Here is an 18,940-nt window from a genome sequence, read left to right as displayed (position 1 = left end):
AGAGAGAGAGAGAGAGAGAGAGAGAGAGAGAGAGAGAGAGAGAGAGAGAGAGAGAGAGAGAGAGAGAGAGAGAGAGAGAGAGAGAGAGAGAGAGAGAGAACATAACTTGAAAATAAAGGCCAATTCCCTTAGGCTTTTGTCACACAATGGTCAAAATATTACAAATTACATTACATACATAGTTTCTAAAAAATGTTTGGGGACAATATCCAGAGACTTAAGATTGAGTATACTATACAGACCACTGTAAGTACACTCACTTGTGGAAACGACAGCTACATACAATTAAGTACCATTGTATTTAAGTACCCTTGTACTGACTATCAATCAATACCGCTATGTTGTTATATTCTGCCAGGATGTAAGAATACTGGCCATGGGTGGGAAATTAGCACCCACCACTGGGAAAATGCAGGTAAATTAGTGAAATGGAGGGTAGATTTGATCAACTCACAAGCCACGATGGCGTGTTAACAATGTGGACAGGAGAGGCAGGCTCAATTTGAAATGGCATTCTTAAGCAGTACACACTAGATTTTAATGCAGTACATTCTTTCAGTAGGCGACTGGGCAGTATGCATACAACATGCATACTACGTCTGCCATTATGCGTACAACATACATACTATGTCCGCCATTTTACCCATCATATGATGTCACGATTATAGTTAAATGCTCCAGGTGAATCATGGGATAGGAAAGTGCACTGCAATTGCATACTTCAAAATGGCTCAAAATGGCTCCCAATTCAGTAAGGCATCTGGGAACTTTTTGCTTACTGTTTAATGTATACTATGTATTCGGACATACAATCCTTTATCGCATACTGCTTTGGTGTACTGTATAGGAGGGAAGTAAGGCATTTCAGACGGAGCCACAGAGAGCATTCAATGTAGGTTTCCGGTTCAAATCAGATAGATAATTTCGGATAAGTCTTACGGCGGATGGCTGCCAATCTTACGCACGTGTGAGACATGTTGGTTATCCCAGCTCACCGGGATTGAACGCAAGTTGTTGAGCGGGGGTGGCAAACGTAACACTCGTGACGGAGTGTTTTTTCAATAGCCCTGAAATTAATGCTCTGGTTTAAAATGAATTCTCCCGTCATAAATTATAAATATTTTTTTTTTGTCCATATCCAGTTAATCAGGAATGAGATTGGGTCCGGACAGGACTGCGTTCGGGTCCGGATCCGGACCGCGGTCCGCCAGTTGAGTACGTCTGCAGTAGATTCATGCAATGTTGTGAAATACTGATTATGATTCAGATGCAGAAGGGGGATATTGAAACCATTGACAAAGACTATGAATGTTAGTACACCATTCAAGTCTGACACAGAAAATGAAAAACCAAAAAAAGAAATAACCAAAAGTAAGCCACAGTGTCAGGTGGAAGAAAAAATGAATTTCCGACAGAGACACTGACCACAATGGGGATCAACTACAGAGGTACAGTCTATAGAAGGTAATTATACAAGAAATTAAGATGAAATTAAGAAGGCAAATGTTACAGGGCTGCCGATGTTTTTGTTCACAGTTTTCCAAACCGTGAAAGTTTTTTTTTTTTTTTTTTTTACTTGTGTACTGGTATTTTTTACCCATCTCCAAGTTTCTCCTTGTCATTTCTACCTCTGTGACAATAGTTTTGTTCAGCGCACACGCATTTTGTGATGTTACCCTGTGGGGCGATTTCAATTGGACAGCAGTTCCTCTGAGGAAGGGGTGTATTCCTCTGAGCTCTGGGTGATCGTTCTATTAATCTTGAATAACGCTCAATATAGATATAGGTACATTATAATATGTACATAAAAATATATAGAATAAAATTAGGTAATTGTATTCACAGACATGAGTAATGTTACGAACAGTTAAAACTATTTTTTATGGTCCTGCGAAGGCGGGTTGCTTTTAGCAGGCTACTAGCTTAACCATTAAGAAGCTAACCATTTAGCAAGATTTGTCTCTTCATTTTCTTTGAGTTCTTAAATTTTTATTTTTAAAACTCAAATGGGGTCTTTTGAACTTTTGTGTTTTAATAAAACTTTTTTCCCTCTCGAGTTGAAGATTCAAATCTGATGTCCTCGAGCAGTAAATAGTCATTTACTCGCCTAGCTAATAAGGAAAGACATCTTGTTCAATGTAATATTTTAAAATGCTGATTAAAATAAAAAGGTACAGCATGGTTAAAATAACTCTTCTACTAAAGAGTTCTAAAAAAATGTTTCTTTGTGCATTTCCAGTCACAGGGAGATATGGTATGGAAGTGCAAATCAGACAGTTCTTTAATGCACTTGATTTCTCACCAAGGCTAACTGACCTCTTCTGAAAGAAAAAAGGACTTGCAGGTCAACTTTTGGCTGATCTTTTATGAATGACAAAAAGGTGAGTGGTATAATATCCTCCCCCCAATTGTTGTTGTTTTTCCATTTAATCTTTTGTTACTTTTTCTCTCATTTCATATTTATCCTATATTTTGTTTAATATCTTCTCCTATTTCCCATCATCTTTGTCCTGTACTGTTTATTCAATAAATACTGAGAAATATCTTTAATATTTGCAGTATTCCATTTGCAGACCACTGAGCCCACAGATATAAGGTGTCTGTCTTCAGGGGTGACTTCAGGGGCGATTATCTGTCTACATTCTTCAAGATATCCTTTGTAAATAATTGAAATTTTGTTGTAAATGTTTATTGCTTAATCTCTTGAACTTGTTTTTTTTGTTTTTCTTTTTTTTTTACTTTGTGTTTTGTAGCAAAATCAAATGTTTTTAATTACTTATTTCCTTCAGTAATTTATATTCACTTCAAAATGTAGAATAACTTGAATGGAAGAAAAAATACATGCTAAAATTTGCACAGATTTGCTATACATCAATCGATGTATACTTATATTTAAAAAATGTGTAATGAAAAACTCACTAAGCTAAAAAGGTTTAAACTATTTAAGCTAAAAAGGGGAATATATCGTCATATTTGTTTATTCCTGCTGCTCATTAACTAGTATTGTTTCAAATTTTTGATTCTGTTAGGATGTAAACAACAAAGACTCATACAATCAAACTTCGACACGGAGGAGTCCCACTGATCAGGAACATCCTCAGCTCAGTCCATATAAAGTGGCGATCATCTTGGAAGGCATTATGGTGATGGACAACTTGGCCAATCTACCCCAGGCCATCTGTTTTCTTTTCCGCCTCATCTATGCCCTTCATGTGGACTACCCTATGGGCATGAAAAACACTTTCTGCAAGTAATGCTCAACCTTGGTAGTCATGAACTGCCACCAAAACTTCAGACTTAAAAAAAAAAATCAGCTTGCTGTGTGAAACTGATTTCAAGAAGGTTAGGATCAATGTACCAATTTTTTTTTTTTTGCGCTTGTGTGCTGTTTGCAGTATCCACTATATGGCATACAATTCATGGGCATTTGGTTTTACTTGTGGTCAAAGTATGTCTTTAGTATACCAGTGTTAGTTTAAAAAAAAGTCATTTTCTCCATTTCTTTCTTTTTTTTGTTCAGTGTATAGTGGTTATTGTAAATTCTTGACTGCCTACTTTTTATTGTAATGCTTGAACTCAAGATACTAAGTAGAATTAATGGGTAAATGAATTGGGATAACCAAACAGAAATGTTGAATCATTTTACCCTTTAGGCAAAATAACTATGATATTTTAAGTAATACTGACATCAGTTTTCATTGCTCAGCTTATCCAGCGTTACAGTGCAATAGGAGAAAGTTTGCTTAACCTCTGTGCATTTGCGCCCCTAGTGGTCCCATTGCCGGTACGAATCCTTTTTTCCCCACATAAAAATAACGAATATCGAAAATTCTTAAAACAAGCCCTAAATTTGTTTAAGCACTAAATTTATTTTTAGAACTAGTATAACTTCCTGCATACCAATTTTCAGCCATCTACACACAACTATTTGCGAGAAATTATGTTCTGAACACACCATGTTTACAACATGTGGTTTACACATGAAACTTGACTCTCCCTTAAAATTTTTCTTTTAAAAAGTCTGCGAAGTAAGATGATTATGTTTTATCACCTAAAATTCATTTACATTCGAAGCTGAATTGATTAACACCACACTTGCCGTGACTCATGATTGCTTGTCTTTGCACAACACAAAAGCCAAATCGGTTATAAACATCAGAGGCGGTCTTTGCATAGAGGCATTGCTAGGCAATTGCCTTGGGCCCCTCCCACTGCAGCCCACTGTAGGGGCTCCCTGACTAGCTAACATTTCTCGCATATTAATGTTGATGGGCCCCCTAAATTCGCATTGAGCCCCCAAATTGCTAAGTCCTCCACTGGTAAACATGCTAACCTAAGCTAAGCTAAACTAAGATTAGCTCTCCAGAGCACACACGAATGACTCTGGCAAAACTGAAGCAGTTGTAATTATTTTGTTAGTGAATATTTTGATTGCATATATTCTTGGAAGCCTTTCTGAAATCTTACGTAGTTGTGGTTTATTCTCATGTAAACAATTTTGCGCGGAAACCCAATGGCCAATTATCGACATCAGCAAAAATTATCGCGGTTAAAAAAATAATCGTACGATAAGTCGATAATGTAATAAGCGCGACAGGCCTAATCGCTGTTTTTCAGAACAAATAAGGTCAACCACTGGTACAAGGTCAACCACAAGGCTGTGTACCCTCTCCTTAACTGTATATACCAGGGGTGGCCAACCCGTCATAGACCAAGAGCCACTTTTCTTACTGTGTTACGGCAAAGAGCCACATCGTACATGGGCGAGTGTAAATTATTAGCTGTGAAGACAGTCAAATGCGTGTTTTCGCTAATAAAAGTATTAGCGGCTCGCTAGGCTTGTAAGCTAACCGCGCACCACGAAAATGTAGCAGTGTGTCGCCCCGTTTGTGCAGGTGAGCCCGCAGAACGGCTGGGGAGCCGCATGACACCAGGCAAAGAGCCGCGGGTTGGCCACCCCTGGTATATACTATGAACACATGACTGTAGTATAGGTGTGTGCCATATTATACTATTCTTGATAATACTGGTATAATTTCTAAAATAACTTTAAAAAATCCATATCATGACAATATCGATATTCTGACTTGGTAGGGTAACAATGCAATTATGTATGGCGTACATCTGTTATGAAAGTCATTTAGAAAGAAAGAAGTATGGAGGAAAGCAGCTCAGTCAGTAGTTTGGTTCAAAAAGGATAGTGACTTCAGTAGTGTGGAGGTGGTTTGGTTATAAATTCTCAGATTCTCAGGGGCAGTCATGGTCCTGTGGTAGGGAACTGGGGTCAGTTTCCCAAAACGTTCTTAGCGCTAAATACTTCTTATCCTTGTACATAAGAACGAGGTTACGAAGTACTTAGCGCTAAGAACGTTTTGGGAAACTGACCCCTGGTCTTGTGACCGGAGGGTCGTGGGTTCGATTCCCAGGACTGAGGCCATGACTGAGGTGCCCTTGAGCAAGGCACTTAACCCCTACTGCTCCTCGGCGCCGGGCTAGGGCTGCCCACCGCTTTGGGCATGTGTGCACCACAGCCCCCTAGTAATCACTAGTGTGTGTGTTCTAATTGCACAGATGGTAAATGCGGAGGACAAATTTCGATTGGGGTGTAAACTCACAATTGACAAATATGGCACATTTCATTTAATTTTTTCATTTCATTTTCATTCATGTACAGACCACAGTAACCTAGCCACTAGAGTGCACACACCAGTGTATTGTAGTGCCGGTCCCAAGCCCGGATAAATAGGAAGAGTTGCGTCAGGAAGGGCACTCGGTGTAAAAACTGCGCCAAATCAAATGATGTGGATCAAAAATATAAATTCCATACCAGATCAGTCGAGGCCCGGGTTAACAACGACTGGTGCTGTTGTTCAACAGGGCATTAGCGAAAATTGGATTACTGTTGGGACAAGGAGGAGGAGGAGAAGGGGGAAGAGTGTTCTGAAGCTGAAGGAGAGGAGGCAGAGCAGGAAGATGGAGGTTAGAGTTGGTACATTGAATGTGGGCTCTATAACAGGTAAAGGGAGAGAGCTAGCTAATGCGATGAAGAGGAGGAAGATAGATATACTGTGTGTACAGGAGACCAAGTGGAAGGGGAGCAAGGCCAGAAGCATTGGTGGTGGCTTCAAACTCTTCTATCATGGTGTAGACAGGAAGAGAAATGGAGTACGGGTAATCCTGAAGGATGAGTTTAGTAAGAGTGTAGTGGAGGTAAAGAGAGTAAGTGACAGGGTGATCTGTGTAAAGTTAGAGATTGATGGGGTGATGATGAATGTCATCAGTGCTTATGCTCCTCAGGTAGGTTGTGATGTGGAGGAGAAAGAAGAATTCTGGAGAGAGTTAGAGGAAGTTGTTTTGCAGGTTCCTAAAGAAGAGAGAGTGGTTACTGGAGCAGATTTAAATGGACATGTTGGTGGAGGGAACAGTGGTGATGAGGAGGTGTTGGGTAAATATGGTGTTAAAGAAAGGAATACAGAAGGACAAATGGTGGTAGATTTTGCTAAAAGGATAAAGATGGCTGTAGTTAACACTTACTTTATGAAATAGGAAGAGCACAGGGTAACGTATAAGAGTGGGGGAAGATGCACACAGGTCGACTATATCCTCTGTAGGAGACGAAACCTGAAAGAGGTTAGTGATTGCAAGGTGTTCCCAGGGGAGAGTGTAGCTAATCAGCATAGGATGGTGATATGTAGGATGGTTTTGGAGGTGAAGAAGAGGAAGAGTGTGAGAGTGAAACCTAAGATCAGGTGGTGGAAGTTAAAGGATGAGGACTGTGGTGTAAAATTCATGGATAAGGTGAGGCAGGTACTGGGTAATGGTGGTGGTGTTCTGGATACCTGGGATGAGACTTCAAATGCAGTGAGGGATGTGGCTAGGAAGGTACTTGGTGTGACCTCAGGACAGAGGAAGATAGACAAGGAGTCGTGGTGGTGGAATGAGGAAGTTCAGGAAAGTTTGAGAGGAAAGCGGTTGGCTAAAAACAATTGGGATTTTCAGAGAGATGAAAAAAGTAGACTGAGGGACAAGGAGATGTGTCGTAAGGCAAAAAGAGCAGTGGCAGAAGCTAAAGAGAAGGCATATAGCATGCTGTAAGTGAAGTTGGACACTAAGGAAGGGGAAAAGGATCTGTACAGATTGGCCAGACAGAGAAACCGTGATGGGCAGGATGTGCAGCAGCTGTAGTAATTACTGGGGATTAAAGTTGATCAGTCACAGCTTGAAAATCTGGGAAAGAGTAGTGGAAGCTAGACTTAGAGGAGAGGTAGAGATCTTTGAACAGCAGTATGGTTTCATGTCAGCTAAGTGCACCACAGATGCTATGTTTGCGTTGAGAGTGTTAATGGAGAAGTATAGGGAAGGACAGAAGGAGTTACATTGTGTGTTTGTTGACTTAGAGAAAGCTTATGATAGAGTACCGAGACAGGAGCTGTGGTACTGTATGAGGAAGTCAGGAGAAGCAGAAAATTAATTAATGTGCCGTATTTTTGTCAATTGTGATTTTTAACCCATCTGTGCAGTTAGAACACACACACACACACACACACACACACACACACACACTAGTGATTACTAGGGGGCTGTGGATCACACGTGCCCAGAGCGGTGGGCAGCCCTAGCCCGGCGCCCTGGGAGCAGTTGGGGTTAGGTGCCTTGCTCAAGGCCACCTCAGTCATGGCCTCAGGTCTGGGAATCGAACCCACGACCCTCCGTTCACAAGACCAGTTCCCTACCACCAGGCCATGACTGCCCATGACTGAGTATGTGAGGGTGTTGCAGGATATGTATGAGAACAGTGTGACAGCAGCGAGATGTGCGGTAGGAATGACAGACGGGTTTAAAGTGGGGGTGGGTAGGACTACATCAGGGATCAGCCCTGAGTCCCTTCCTGTTCGCAATTGTCATGGACAGACTGATGGACGAGGTTAGGCAGGAGTCCCCTTGGACTATGATGTTTGCTGATGACATTGTGATCTGTAGTGAGAGTAGGGAGCAGGTAGAGATGAGCTTGGAAAGATGGAGATATGCTTTGTCCCCCTATAATACTTATGCTAAGCTAAATGTTAAAAATGTACAGGTTCCAAATACCCAACTTTCATTTTTCAATTTGTTGCTTTGCAGAAAGAAATATTAGGAATTCCAGAACTGACAGAGCAGTGGAAGTTTACAAAAAGTGCTTTTTCTCACAGTTGGAATAAGCAACATGTACTTAAAGATGTTCAGAATGCCACAGGACTACCCCTCCATCAACTTGTAATAGAAACTGTGTTGAGATGTGGTTCAAGGCAAGGGATGATCCAGCAGGTACTGGAACAAGAAAATACCATCACTCGGGTCTTTTCAGGTCAACAAAGCACCTAGATCTGACGTGGCAAGACAGATTCTTGACTCGGTGAACAAATACCTTCATCCTCTTTTGGATTTTAGACGCACTAAGGTCTGCTGAGGACTATGTCACTGTTTCCCTGTTTGAATCCTATAATTCAGTTGTTTAACAGTGACATTCCACAAGTGAAGGTGAATGATGCAGACGTCACCAAGACTATAAGAATCTCTATACTTGAACAGCAACTATGTAGACCCTGCAGACCCTGAGGTTGAGGAACTAATAAGTCTGGCAACTATGACTGACCCATACGTCCACACTCCAGGGGATGCAGAAGATATCCAGATTATGAAAGCAAGAGCAGTTCAAGAGATGGATTTTTTTTTCTAATAAAACAGAGTGGCAACTCTGCCTTTGAAGCACCTTTACAAGGTTCATGATCAGCAGAAGGCACAGTAAGTGATGTACAGAGGCCAAAAAAGACTCTTGAAAGATTCAAGAGGACAGGACCCGACAAAGGTGGACAATCTGAAAAAGAGACAATTGAAGCAGAGCTGAACTGTTACTTAAGTGTTCCCCAGCAGACAGTGAGAGTGATCCTCTTGCATGGTGGAAACAGCTTGAGATTAACTTTCCTCAGGTTATTCATTCAGCAGAAAAATACCTTTGCATCCCACTACCAGTGCAGTCTCTGAAAGGCTTTTTAGCACAGGAGACAATATTGTGACCTGCCAAAGATTAGCATTGAAGCCTGCTGCAGTGAACATTCTTGTGTTCTTGACAGCAAATCTGAGACTGTGATGTTAGTGCGTGGAAAGCCACACGGAAAACTACTTTCTGGATCCAATTGGCAGAACTGCCTCATCTTTAGGCAGCATTTCAGAAACGAAGGTGCACATGTTGCAAATTCAGCATTTTTTTATGGCTGTCTATTTTGTATTTACTGTGAATGATTCAGAGTATTTGTTTACATTTGCAATTTACATGCATGAACAACATTTCTGCACTTTAATTTTGTGGAATGTTTTTTTTTACATTTGCAACATTACATTATTTTATTTGTAATATATTATTTCAAACAACTATAGTAATTTACTGTGTAGAATATATAATAATGTTTAATTTTTTTGTTCTGGTTTTTGTTTGGTGTGATGTTGAGATATGGGTAGGATTGTCACTTGGCTTTTCCGATAGCCGTCGGGTAGCAGGGTTGTTGGTAAATTTTGTGATGGGCTACATTGTGAGTTTGGAGGGGGGTGGGTCTGGGACGCCAGACCCCACTGATGAGCCTTCTGGAGGTGTTGGGGGGCTCGATTCATTGAAACACCAACGAAGGGAGGTTCCTTCCTGATGACCCCAAGGAAAAGCTTGCAAGGTGTGTGTGTGTCCTTGTCACTTTGTTTTGAAGGTCAGTCCAGGTTTGTGTGGTGGTCTGAGTACTTGGCAGTTGAGGCAATGGACCATGAACATAGTGCGCTGTGCTTCTGGATCCTTGTCGAGCCAGTATCAGATTGTAGCAACTGCTGTGTTCTGTTCAAGCAACTAGTGTGTGCATAGGGTATGTGAAATTTATCTTGTCTTCTTAGTAGTATTGGGTAGTTGAGACGATGGGTCATGGGCATAGTAGTAGATATTATTAGATCATAGTGGTTGGTTGGTTAATACATCCTAGCCAAGCCTGTTGCATGACTCCAGAAGTTAGGTGCAGGATTTTATCATCTTCCTGTATTATGTTACTTGGGTATTTGTATTCATACTAAATAAAACTAATATTTATTTGTTCCAGTATGCTTTTAAAATTAATTTAAAAAACATTTTTGTCATATATCGCCAAGAATATTGTTATAGCAGAAATACCCTGAAATATCATGATATTATTTTAGGGTCACATCACCCTCCTCTTCTATAGCAGTAGTTTCGTAAACAGACATATAGTGAAATTTGCTGATGACAGTCATTTTAAGTCTTCTTTCCAAGTATGAACAGGGACATGGATTTATTTTGTGTTATGTTGTTTCTTGTGCAAGTTTTATGTTGTTTTATGTACTCTTGTTATTTGGTTGTTGACATTTTTTTAATAACCATGTTGGAAATGAATCAACCCTTATGGGGACCTTATTAATAACAAAATGAAATTAAACAAAATACCATAAAATGCTACAGTGCTTATAGAAGAAAGCTAGGTAATATTACCCATTAGCAATTTCAGATTGAGATGTTTTGTACCGTGTACGGAGATCATGTACACAGCAAAAACTGGAGTGTTAAACATTTCCAAGTTGATTTTCACTCCCAAAGAGTAATTTTAACTCGGTTAGATTTAAATGATGATCAGTGTTGGAGTTATATGACAGAGTTGATCAAATCAGTGTTAATCCAACTAAATGACTCCCACAAAGACGTCATTAAACTCCGCCCACTCATTTCACTTCAGCTGGAGAAGGTCTGCACCATTTTTCTCTTGGCGATAGATGTACACGGTGAGTGTTATTTATTCAGTCTTACTGAAAAAGGTTTCATTTTATTATGTGAAATGCATTATGTACAATAAAACACCCTCGGAGATTATATATGTACAAAACCTTGATGCCAGGGACCGAAAAGCAAACGTGTTGAGGTGATTAGCACAGTTAATGTTAGCATACCTAACTTAGCTAAGTTACCATACCATACCTAACCTAGCATAATTTGAGTGAGGATTAAAATAAATGCATAATTATATCAAAACAATTCTGGTCCTCAAACTAAGACCAACGTCTCTTTTTATATGCTAGGGTCTAGTTCCAGTTTTAAATGGAGCAGCACTTATTGGCACCAGAATGGAACAGCACTGCAGTTTATGGTGGAACAGGGAAAAACAAAATTGGTGAATGTCAATTTCTGAAAATGTTACCAGCATTAAAAGGATAGTAATGTGATTTCAATAGACTAAACCACTGTATCAAGGTGTATGTAATATTATTGTATTATTAAGCAAGGTTGTGTGTGTGTTTCACAATTAATGTGTGTGTGTTTATTTTAGGTGCAGATGTTTCTCCCCAGAGATAGAGCAGTATTTCTGGACCTTTTGGGATCTCTTAGGTAGAAGCCCCCTGATGTTATGGGTTGAGCGGGTCTTGAAGTGCCCCCATGAGAGGTGAGGGCTCACATGAGGGGTCACATCTGAACTTAATTTCTACAATGGTTTTAATATTCAAAGTTTATATAGTGTTAGAAAGTTTGTACATTGTACTTTCTTTCACAATGTTTTAGTTCAACTTTGAAGGACCTCAAGAGGAAAAAAAGCAAAAAAATGTTTTAATAGTGTTAATATCCAATAGGGCTGGGTATCGATTAAAATTCCAAGAATCGATCCGATTCCGATTCTGAAGATTAAGAATCGATTTATTTCGATTTAATCCGATTCGATCCAATTCGGGGTTTAGTGTTATTAAAAATGTATTTGAGCTGTTTCCTGACTATGTACAGAAGCAACATGTTAAAAGTAGTATTATATCGATATTAATCAGCAAATAGTTATTGGTAGTTGGTAGTTACTGATGGCTGGAAGACTGGTGAAAAGGGTAATCATAAATCTACCTTCAAGAAAGGTAATCCAGGACAATAAACAGAGGACATCTTTGAGGTGTCTATGTCTGCAACAGTGGACTCCTACTGGGACACGAACCAGTGCATTATTATTATGATTGAAATAATTAAGAATTCACCCAAAAGCTGTTGCTACCAAATGCATTTTTATTTTAAAAGTGCTCACACTTAATAAACTGAAAGTATAAAATGTAAACGTGTATTTTTCTTTAAAGTGAGAATATAAGAACAGAACTGTCACGTTACGGTCCCCGACCCCTCCCTGTTGTGCGTGTGTTAACGTTGTCTGCGTCTGTGGATCTCCGTGGGTGCGGGTGCGTCTTGTGATAATCCGTCTCACCTGTGGCTCTCGTCATCACGTGGAGTTTATGTGGTTTGTCTAATGTGCGTTCTGTGCTCCTCGTTGTTTTGAGTCACACATGTTCTATGTAAACGTGTTTTATGTGCGCTGTCTGTGCTTCGGTAAATGTAATAAACGTAACGATTTGGAAAGTGCAAAGGATTCTGTCTCGTCCATCGCCTTGCGCCCAACGTTACAAGAACATTTTAAACTTTTTTAAACTGTAAAAACACTGGGTAAACTGTCAGTGACATGGACTAACTGTAAATAGTCACTGACACTGGATAAACTGTCCTTCTGTTTTTAGATTGCCGATTTGACTATCGTCATTACCGGCACTGTCCGACGCCATGTTGTTTTACAGTTAGTTAGACCGAGCACGCCTGCGTGAATTCAGTGACGAGGCGGGGGTAAAAGTTCACTGAAAAAATCGATCTTTGGACGTACGAATCGATTATCAGATCGTCATATGCAAATCGATTCTGAATCGGAAAATCGATTTTTTCAACACAGGCCTAATATCCAACTATTTAGGGAGTGAAACCAACACTACTGAAATAGTATAAAAGATTTACTTTATCTCTGTTTTGAGAGGTAACAAAGTAACTCACCAATATTTTAACTATTTTTGAAAGTGTGTGGAGCTATATAAACCCTTAAGAAGTGTTAAAATTAACTCTTATGGGAGTCAATTCAACACTGGACTTTTTGCTGTGTAGTATGGCCATGTCACCAACTTTTCCATATAGTCTGATGCAATCAACGATTACTATTATTATAGATTTGGAGAGAGAAAATTCTTTCTAGGAATCTATGCTTACAGGGTTGAAGATATTGGAACATTTCACAGAGATATGCACATGTTCCTTGACAGTAGCTATGAGATCATTTCCACTATACGAGTAAAAAATGTGATCTAAATGTCCTAAGCACACATTTAGCACTTGTATTATAAACCCCTTCTATTTATCCAATTAGGCCTGTTGCAGTCTTCACACACACTGCAGAACACAGATACACTGTTTGCAGCCTGAACAATTTGACTAAGTTTGTTACACAAAGGTTATACTACTTCATGTACCTCTGAAGTTCTTCCCCAAGTCTCTTGGACCCATCCTCAGGAAGTACTTTGAACATGTCATCTTCTCCAAGTCTTCGTTTGTATCCAATGCGGAACAGTGGATTCAACCAGCTAACCAAAAGACATTATAGGACAACATAGTATAAATATGAACTGGAAAAAAAACTAATTTATCTAATCTAAAACTAATGTATCTAATTTGAAACAAAAACATCTAAAAGATGGTTTTAATTTACTCTGAGGGAAGACCGGGTATGGTTGTAATACTTTTTGTATCAGTACTTGGAATTTACTGAATTTTTGAGCTTGAGTTCTCAAACTTTTATGCAAAGTACATACATTTGTTTAATACAAATTGCACCAATTCAAACATCACAGCCCTTGTGAGTTGATGTCAAATACATGGTGTTACTTTGTTACAACCTACCCCTCTACCAGGGTAGGTTGTAACACATGCTGGGGCAAGTTATAACAATTGGACAAAAGAAGTAAAAACAGGCCACACCATGCAATATGCTTCAAAAAGAGGTTTTTGAAATGAAATAATAAACAATCCAGAACAATGTTTCTCTCTCTGTGACTGACCATAACTCATATCCACTTTCTGTTTTACTCAGGAGTGTGTGTTTTACCACCCACCCCACCCCTGTCAGCCATTGTTTGGCTAGCTGTATTAGCAAGTTGATTTAAAATTGACAAGGGGAAAATGCATCACAATCTACCTGAGAAACTAGTTTAATGTGATATAATTAATTTGGCTTTATCAGCAATAGTACTAAACAAAATATAGTCTTGATTCAGAAATCAGTTTTTTCTCTATGGAATCTGCATGTGCCTGTTTCCAGCCTTGATATTCAACCATGTGGGTTCAGGGGGAATTGTGTAAACACTGGAATGATCATATGACTCCTATCTTATCCGTGATCGTTGGAATTGATGGTGTTACATCCAGAGGTGTCAATTCCAGGTTCAGAAAGTAAAAGTCCTCACCGGGATTTTGCTCAGGCTTCCTGGATTGTGTTGATTCCACTAATTTTATCTGGATTGCACTAATTAGAAAATCTAGCAAGCTTGAGCAACATTCTGGTGAGGACTTTTACTTTCTGAACCTGTAATTGACACCTCTGGACATCTCTCCCCATGTTACAACCATACCCGGTCTCCCCTACCTTTGTTTTTTTAACGCATCATTAGTCAATGTGAGAATAGGGCGGCATGAAAGGTGTAGGTTTTTGACAGCAGCGCCAATACTGTCGTGCCCCTGTAACCTATTCAATTTGATCATTTTATAAATAATCATTGATGAGCAACACTCAGTTTATGCAAAAGTCAACCACTAAAAATTTAATGTATAAGAAAAGCTATAGACAAAAAAAGTTTAGCCTAACGTGCTTTATGGACAGAAAAAGGAAAGCGACCGTTGTGTTTCAGTTATATGCATTTTAAATAATCTCCACATCTTTGACACTAATGTGCGTGAATAATCTCTTTTGGTAGTCAGTAGGGCTCAAGGACACCAACACGTTACCTTATTCAGTAGACACCAGAAAAGCGGAGTCATGCAGTGACATGACAGCCTGTACACATTTGTCTAGTTGCAGGTCATATTAAACTGAAACTAAACGAGTGGTAGTTTGGCGGTTTAGTTTTAATTGATTAAAAATTAGGAAGCGCTACGTTACGTGTCAATAATAAATAAAAACAAACATTATATAACCTACTGTACGTGTTTCCTTTAAGTTAAAACTAATTTGGCTAGGTCTCGAATTAGCAGTGTAGGTACCCTGTGTAGTTGGGCAGGTAGCAGGTTAGAATCTATGCAGCTACCTGCTTCATAAGTCTTATAGCAATCCATGTAGCTAGCTAATATTCTAGCTGCCAGAATATTAACTATGGCGTTATAATTCGAGCCCAATGCGTCGCATTGCGTTCTTGTTATCTGGAACAAACAGAAATATTTAACTTCCTAGAAAGAAAACCCCTGACGTATTTATATGTCATCGTAGGAGCCCATTACTACTTACCAGAAGAATATCTGCGATAAAATATTAGCCGAAGCGGCCGGATTAATCTTCGCGTCTTTCTTTAGCGGCTCCATATAGATTTTCCTGCGGTTCAACCAGCCATGCACCTGCGGACCTGCAGACAGTTCACTTCACTTGGGAACCGATATTTACCACTGTATAACTTTGAAGCGCACGCCAGTGACTGTCGGCAGACCTCATGCTGCTGTATCACGGAGACGAAGCGGATTCACCGCCCAGTTTGTCATTGAGCGCATGTCATTGGCTCAGAAAAGCACATATAAATTCTATTGGTTTCTTTGCCTAAAGCGTTAAGAACAGGATATTGATTCAGTGATGAATTACGAAGGGAGTTGGATGTTCCAGTCGTAAATGTAGAAGGCTTTTCACAGCACAAGAAAAATAAACGACAGTGTGTAGTTTTACTTATTTTTTATTAATCCAAGTGCTGAACCATGATTGGTAGACTATAAATATACCAATAAAGAAAGGGCGAAAGTGACCAATACAATTCCAACCAGCATCAGATGTTCGGTGTAAATGACCTAGTCATGGGCGTTGCCACAATTACTTGCGAGTGTCCATCCACATTACTTATTCTCCCCCATAACTGACAAGCAAAGGGATTAGATTTAGCCTCCTTAATTCTGTGTATCCCATTATAACAGATAGTCTAGAAGTGTCCATGGTCAGCAGCAGTACTCTGACTGATTCAAGCGTCCAATGTATGCAAAGGCAACATTGCTCATACCATTAAACCACCACCAGCCTGGGTCACATTTCCTAAAATCATCAGTGTCAAGATCAACTTAAATGTGATCATTTGTGTTCATTGTGATCCTCACTTTACTATTTTTAAGATGGCATTTGTTCTATGATGACCTATTGACACAAGGGCATTTTATATAAACTTTTGTCTCTAGAATTAGTCACAGCAGAAATCAAGATTTATCAGCCAGGCAATAGACTTCTGAACTACAACTTTCTAGTTTCAGGACCCTTTGTACCATTACTAATTCTTGGCTGACAGGAGTGAAACTTGACTGCTGCTGTAAGTCATGGCTCAACATGTGTACCGAGATGCCAGAGTTGTAAATATTGCTTGAGTTATCATAGTCAGCGTCAACCAGTCTAGCCATTTGCTTTTACCTTTATCAACAAGGCATTTCCACCAGCAACTCCAAGTGACTCATATCACACCTTTTCCTTTGTGTGTATGACACAACCTTTCTTTGCAGTGCTTGAGTTTATGCATAGTGCTGATTGGATGATTGGCTAATGACATGATTTAGCAGGTGTACCTAATAATTGCTGTCAAGCAAATTCTATTTCTAGCTATATTTGAAATAGCAAAACAATATCAGTGGACAGTATGTATTTAGGTTATTTCAAACATTCTCATTTGTCTCAGTTTCTCTCTCACACACACACACGCACACACACACACACACACACACACACACACACACACACACACACACACACACACACACACACACACACACACACACACACACACACACACACACACACACACACATCACTCCAGAATTTCTGCCAGACGTAGAGCAGTTGGCCACTGCAAAGGATAAAGCATACACATGCCCACAGATCTCTGCCAATGTCCTTTTGGGGGGTTTTCTTTCAGATCTATTTACCTATATTACTGAAGGTAAACACTACTAAATGCCAAAACCAAATTTAAGTTAAAAAAACAAAAGAGACACATTGTTGAATGCAAACTAACTTAATTTTCCCTGCAAAGTCACTTGGTTTTAACTACTCACACTGGTTGAATCAAAGTCAGTAGTTGGTTGACTAGCAAGCCTTCATCATGTTACTGAGTAAATCATGTAATTTCTCAAAAGTGATGAGTCACACAAGCAGTCTCACACTGCCTGAACCCTGCTTTAAAGGAGGAAAACACCAGTGAGCTATTGCACTCTCCTTATGTAATCACAGCACAGTGGAAACATAAACCAGTGCCATGTGGGAATCTTGTGATATGCTTAATATGGGGGATTTGTCTTTAACTTGCATAATGTTCAAAAGACTGTTTAGTGCTTAGAGCTAGTCTACCTTTCAGTTATATTTAATTGCCACATGCCTCATATTTGTGTTATTAAAATATCAGTGTTTCACTGTAAAATACAATCTACATACAGAAAATGAAATATAAAATTACTCATCAGTTTTATTTTTAACCATATACTGTATATTTAACATATATATTATATTTATCACATTATCAATATATATACACTCCTAATGTGTGGTAATATAAAAGGCCTCAGTAATATGTACTACAGCCTCTAAGATAAGTCATGAATACCTCATTGTCCATGTGATATAAAATGACATCTCAGTCATATTTGCCCATCACCACACTGAGGATGTGATGATTTTGATGATCACTGATGAGAAGAATACAACATGTTCTCAGAGCACCACTCCTTAGGGACACTACAAGGTCTCCAAGGCAGCACTCACTTTGATGTTCATTAATACTCAGTGGTATTCCACCAACTAGAGCAATTAGCGGATAGCATTTGCACTCTCCAGAAAAACACAGTGCAAGCTAAACACCACACCCTCATGAGACTTTCCCTTCATTGGGTAACTAGTAGTACCTAGAAGGTATGGACACTGAGCAATGTCTTCAAATAGGTGAAAATAAGTGCTGAAAATAATTGTCATGAAATTATAACAGATGTGCTTTCTAGAATCCTTGTAGGAAGATCTCATGAACATTCTGTGCATACATGCCTTCTTGTACTGGGAATTCTTCAGTTCCATTTGGGATATTAAAGGCAGTTTAATGTGTGATCTGAAAATTATTTATTTGTAGTACAGAAACAGATCTGTTCTTTGTCTGCAGTGTATTCTATTATGTGCTGAATAGTGTAAGGGGTAACACACAATTTTGAAACCCCAATAGGCAACATTTAAGCGCACATCCAAAGTAATATTTTGCATGAGCTCAGTTCTCCCATCTCCCCAACACAGGTCTGATGCTCAGTCCAGCTTATATCATGTTTTTTTCCTACTGGTCTGTCCCCATATCATGGATGGTTTAATGTTATGTGAACTGTAAAAAGACAGGATGAATAAAGTAAATATTCATTAGTGACATAACTCCCTATATATAAAGTAGATTGTCATGCTATTTAGCTATCTTTGCTAGTTACTTGGAACTTGCTAGTACATAAGTTACATATAGTAGCTAGCTACTTGCTTTTGATCTTGACAAAACAAAGTAAATTAAAACTTTGGAGAATTTAAACATCTAGTTTTTATACATTTGAGCATGCATTTGGAATATTTCAGTTCTCAAACAATTGATCTTAATAAATATACTATAATAAATATGTGTAACAAGGGATGGCTGAGGCTGGACAAAGGGATTCATTTGCAAGTGCGAATATTTAAGCAATTTATTATAAGAACAAACAAAAATATGAAAAACATGAACACATCAAACAAAGACAAACTGAACAATACTAATGAAATACATTAGTACAACTAACTAAAATACTGAAATACAATAAATTAACCAACAAACAGCAATTTAAATACATGGA

The 18,940-nt window shown here is 39.0% G+C and overlaps 1 protein-coding gene and 1 long non-coding RNA gene across 6 annotated transcripts in view; one reads left to right on the top strand and one right to left on the bottom strand.

Moving 5' to 3' along the window:
• The window catches only part of abcc4 (ATP binding cassette subfamily C member 4 (PEL blood group)), a 36,740-nt gene extending 21,149 nt beyond the window's left edge, over window positions 1-15,591 (bottom strand). The window contains exons 1-2 of one of the 4 annotated variants that reach the window (XR_013132862.1): window positions 15,360-15,591; window positions 13,336-13,446 (exon numbers count right to left, since the gene is read on the bottom strand). Coding sequence is in view for 3 of the 4 variants with exons in the window: in XM_077015286.1 (XP_076871401.1) it covers window positions 13,336-13,446; window positions 15,360-15,433 (185 nt within the window). In the remaining variant the exon portion in view is untranslated. Of the gene's footprint in view, window positions 1-13,335; window positions 13,447-14,863; window positions 14,997-15,359 lie in introns of those variants that run through there. The other 3 variants (XM_077015286.1, XM_077015290.1, XM_077015289.1) reach the window with 3 other exon arrangements.
• LOC143521859 (uncharacterized) lies at window positions 79-12,887 on the top strand. 2 transcript variants are annotated; one of them, XR_013132864.1, is made up of 5 exons: window positions 79-2,381; window positions 2,560-2,659; window positions 3,030-3,342; window positions 8,122-11,192; window positions 11,349-12,887. It is a non-coding gene; the product is annotated as an uncharacterized LOC143521859 (long non-coding RNA). The 2 variants fall into 2 exon arrangements; XR_013132863.1 differs by having other exon boundaries at window positions 8,122-12,887.
• Window positions 15,592-18,940: the final 3,349 nt, after the last annotated feature.

Source organism: Brachyhypopomus gauderio, chromosome 8, assembly GCF_052324685.1.
Source record: "Brachyhypopomus gauderio isolate BG-103 chromosome 8, BGAUD_0.2, whole genome shotgun sequence".
NCBI classification, from domain to species: Eukaryota; Metazoa; Chordata; class Actinopteri; order Gymnotiformes; family Hypopomidae; genus Brachyhypopomus; species Brachyhypopomus gauderio.
The sequence above is the reverse complement of the archived record's forward strand: the minus strand, read 5'-3'. Positions and strand labels throughout refer to the sequence as shown.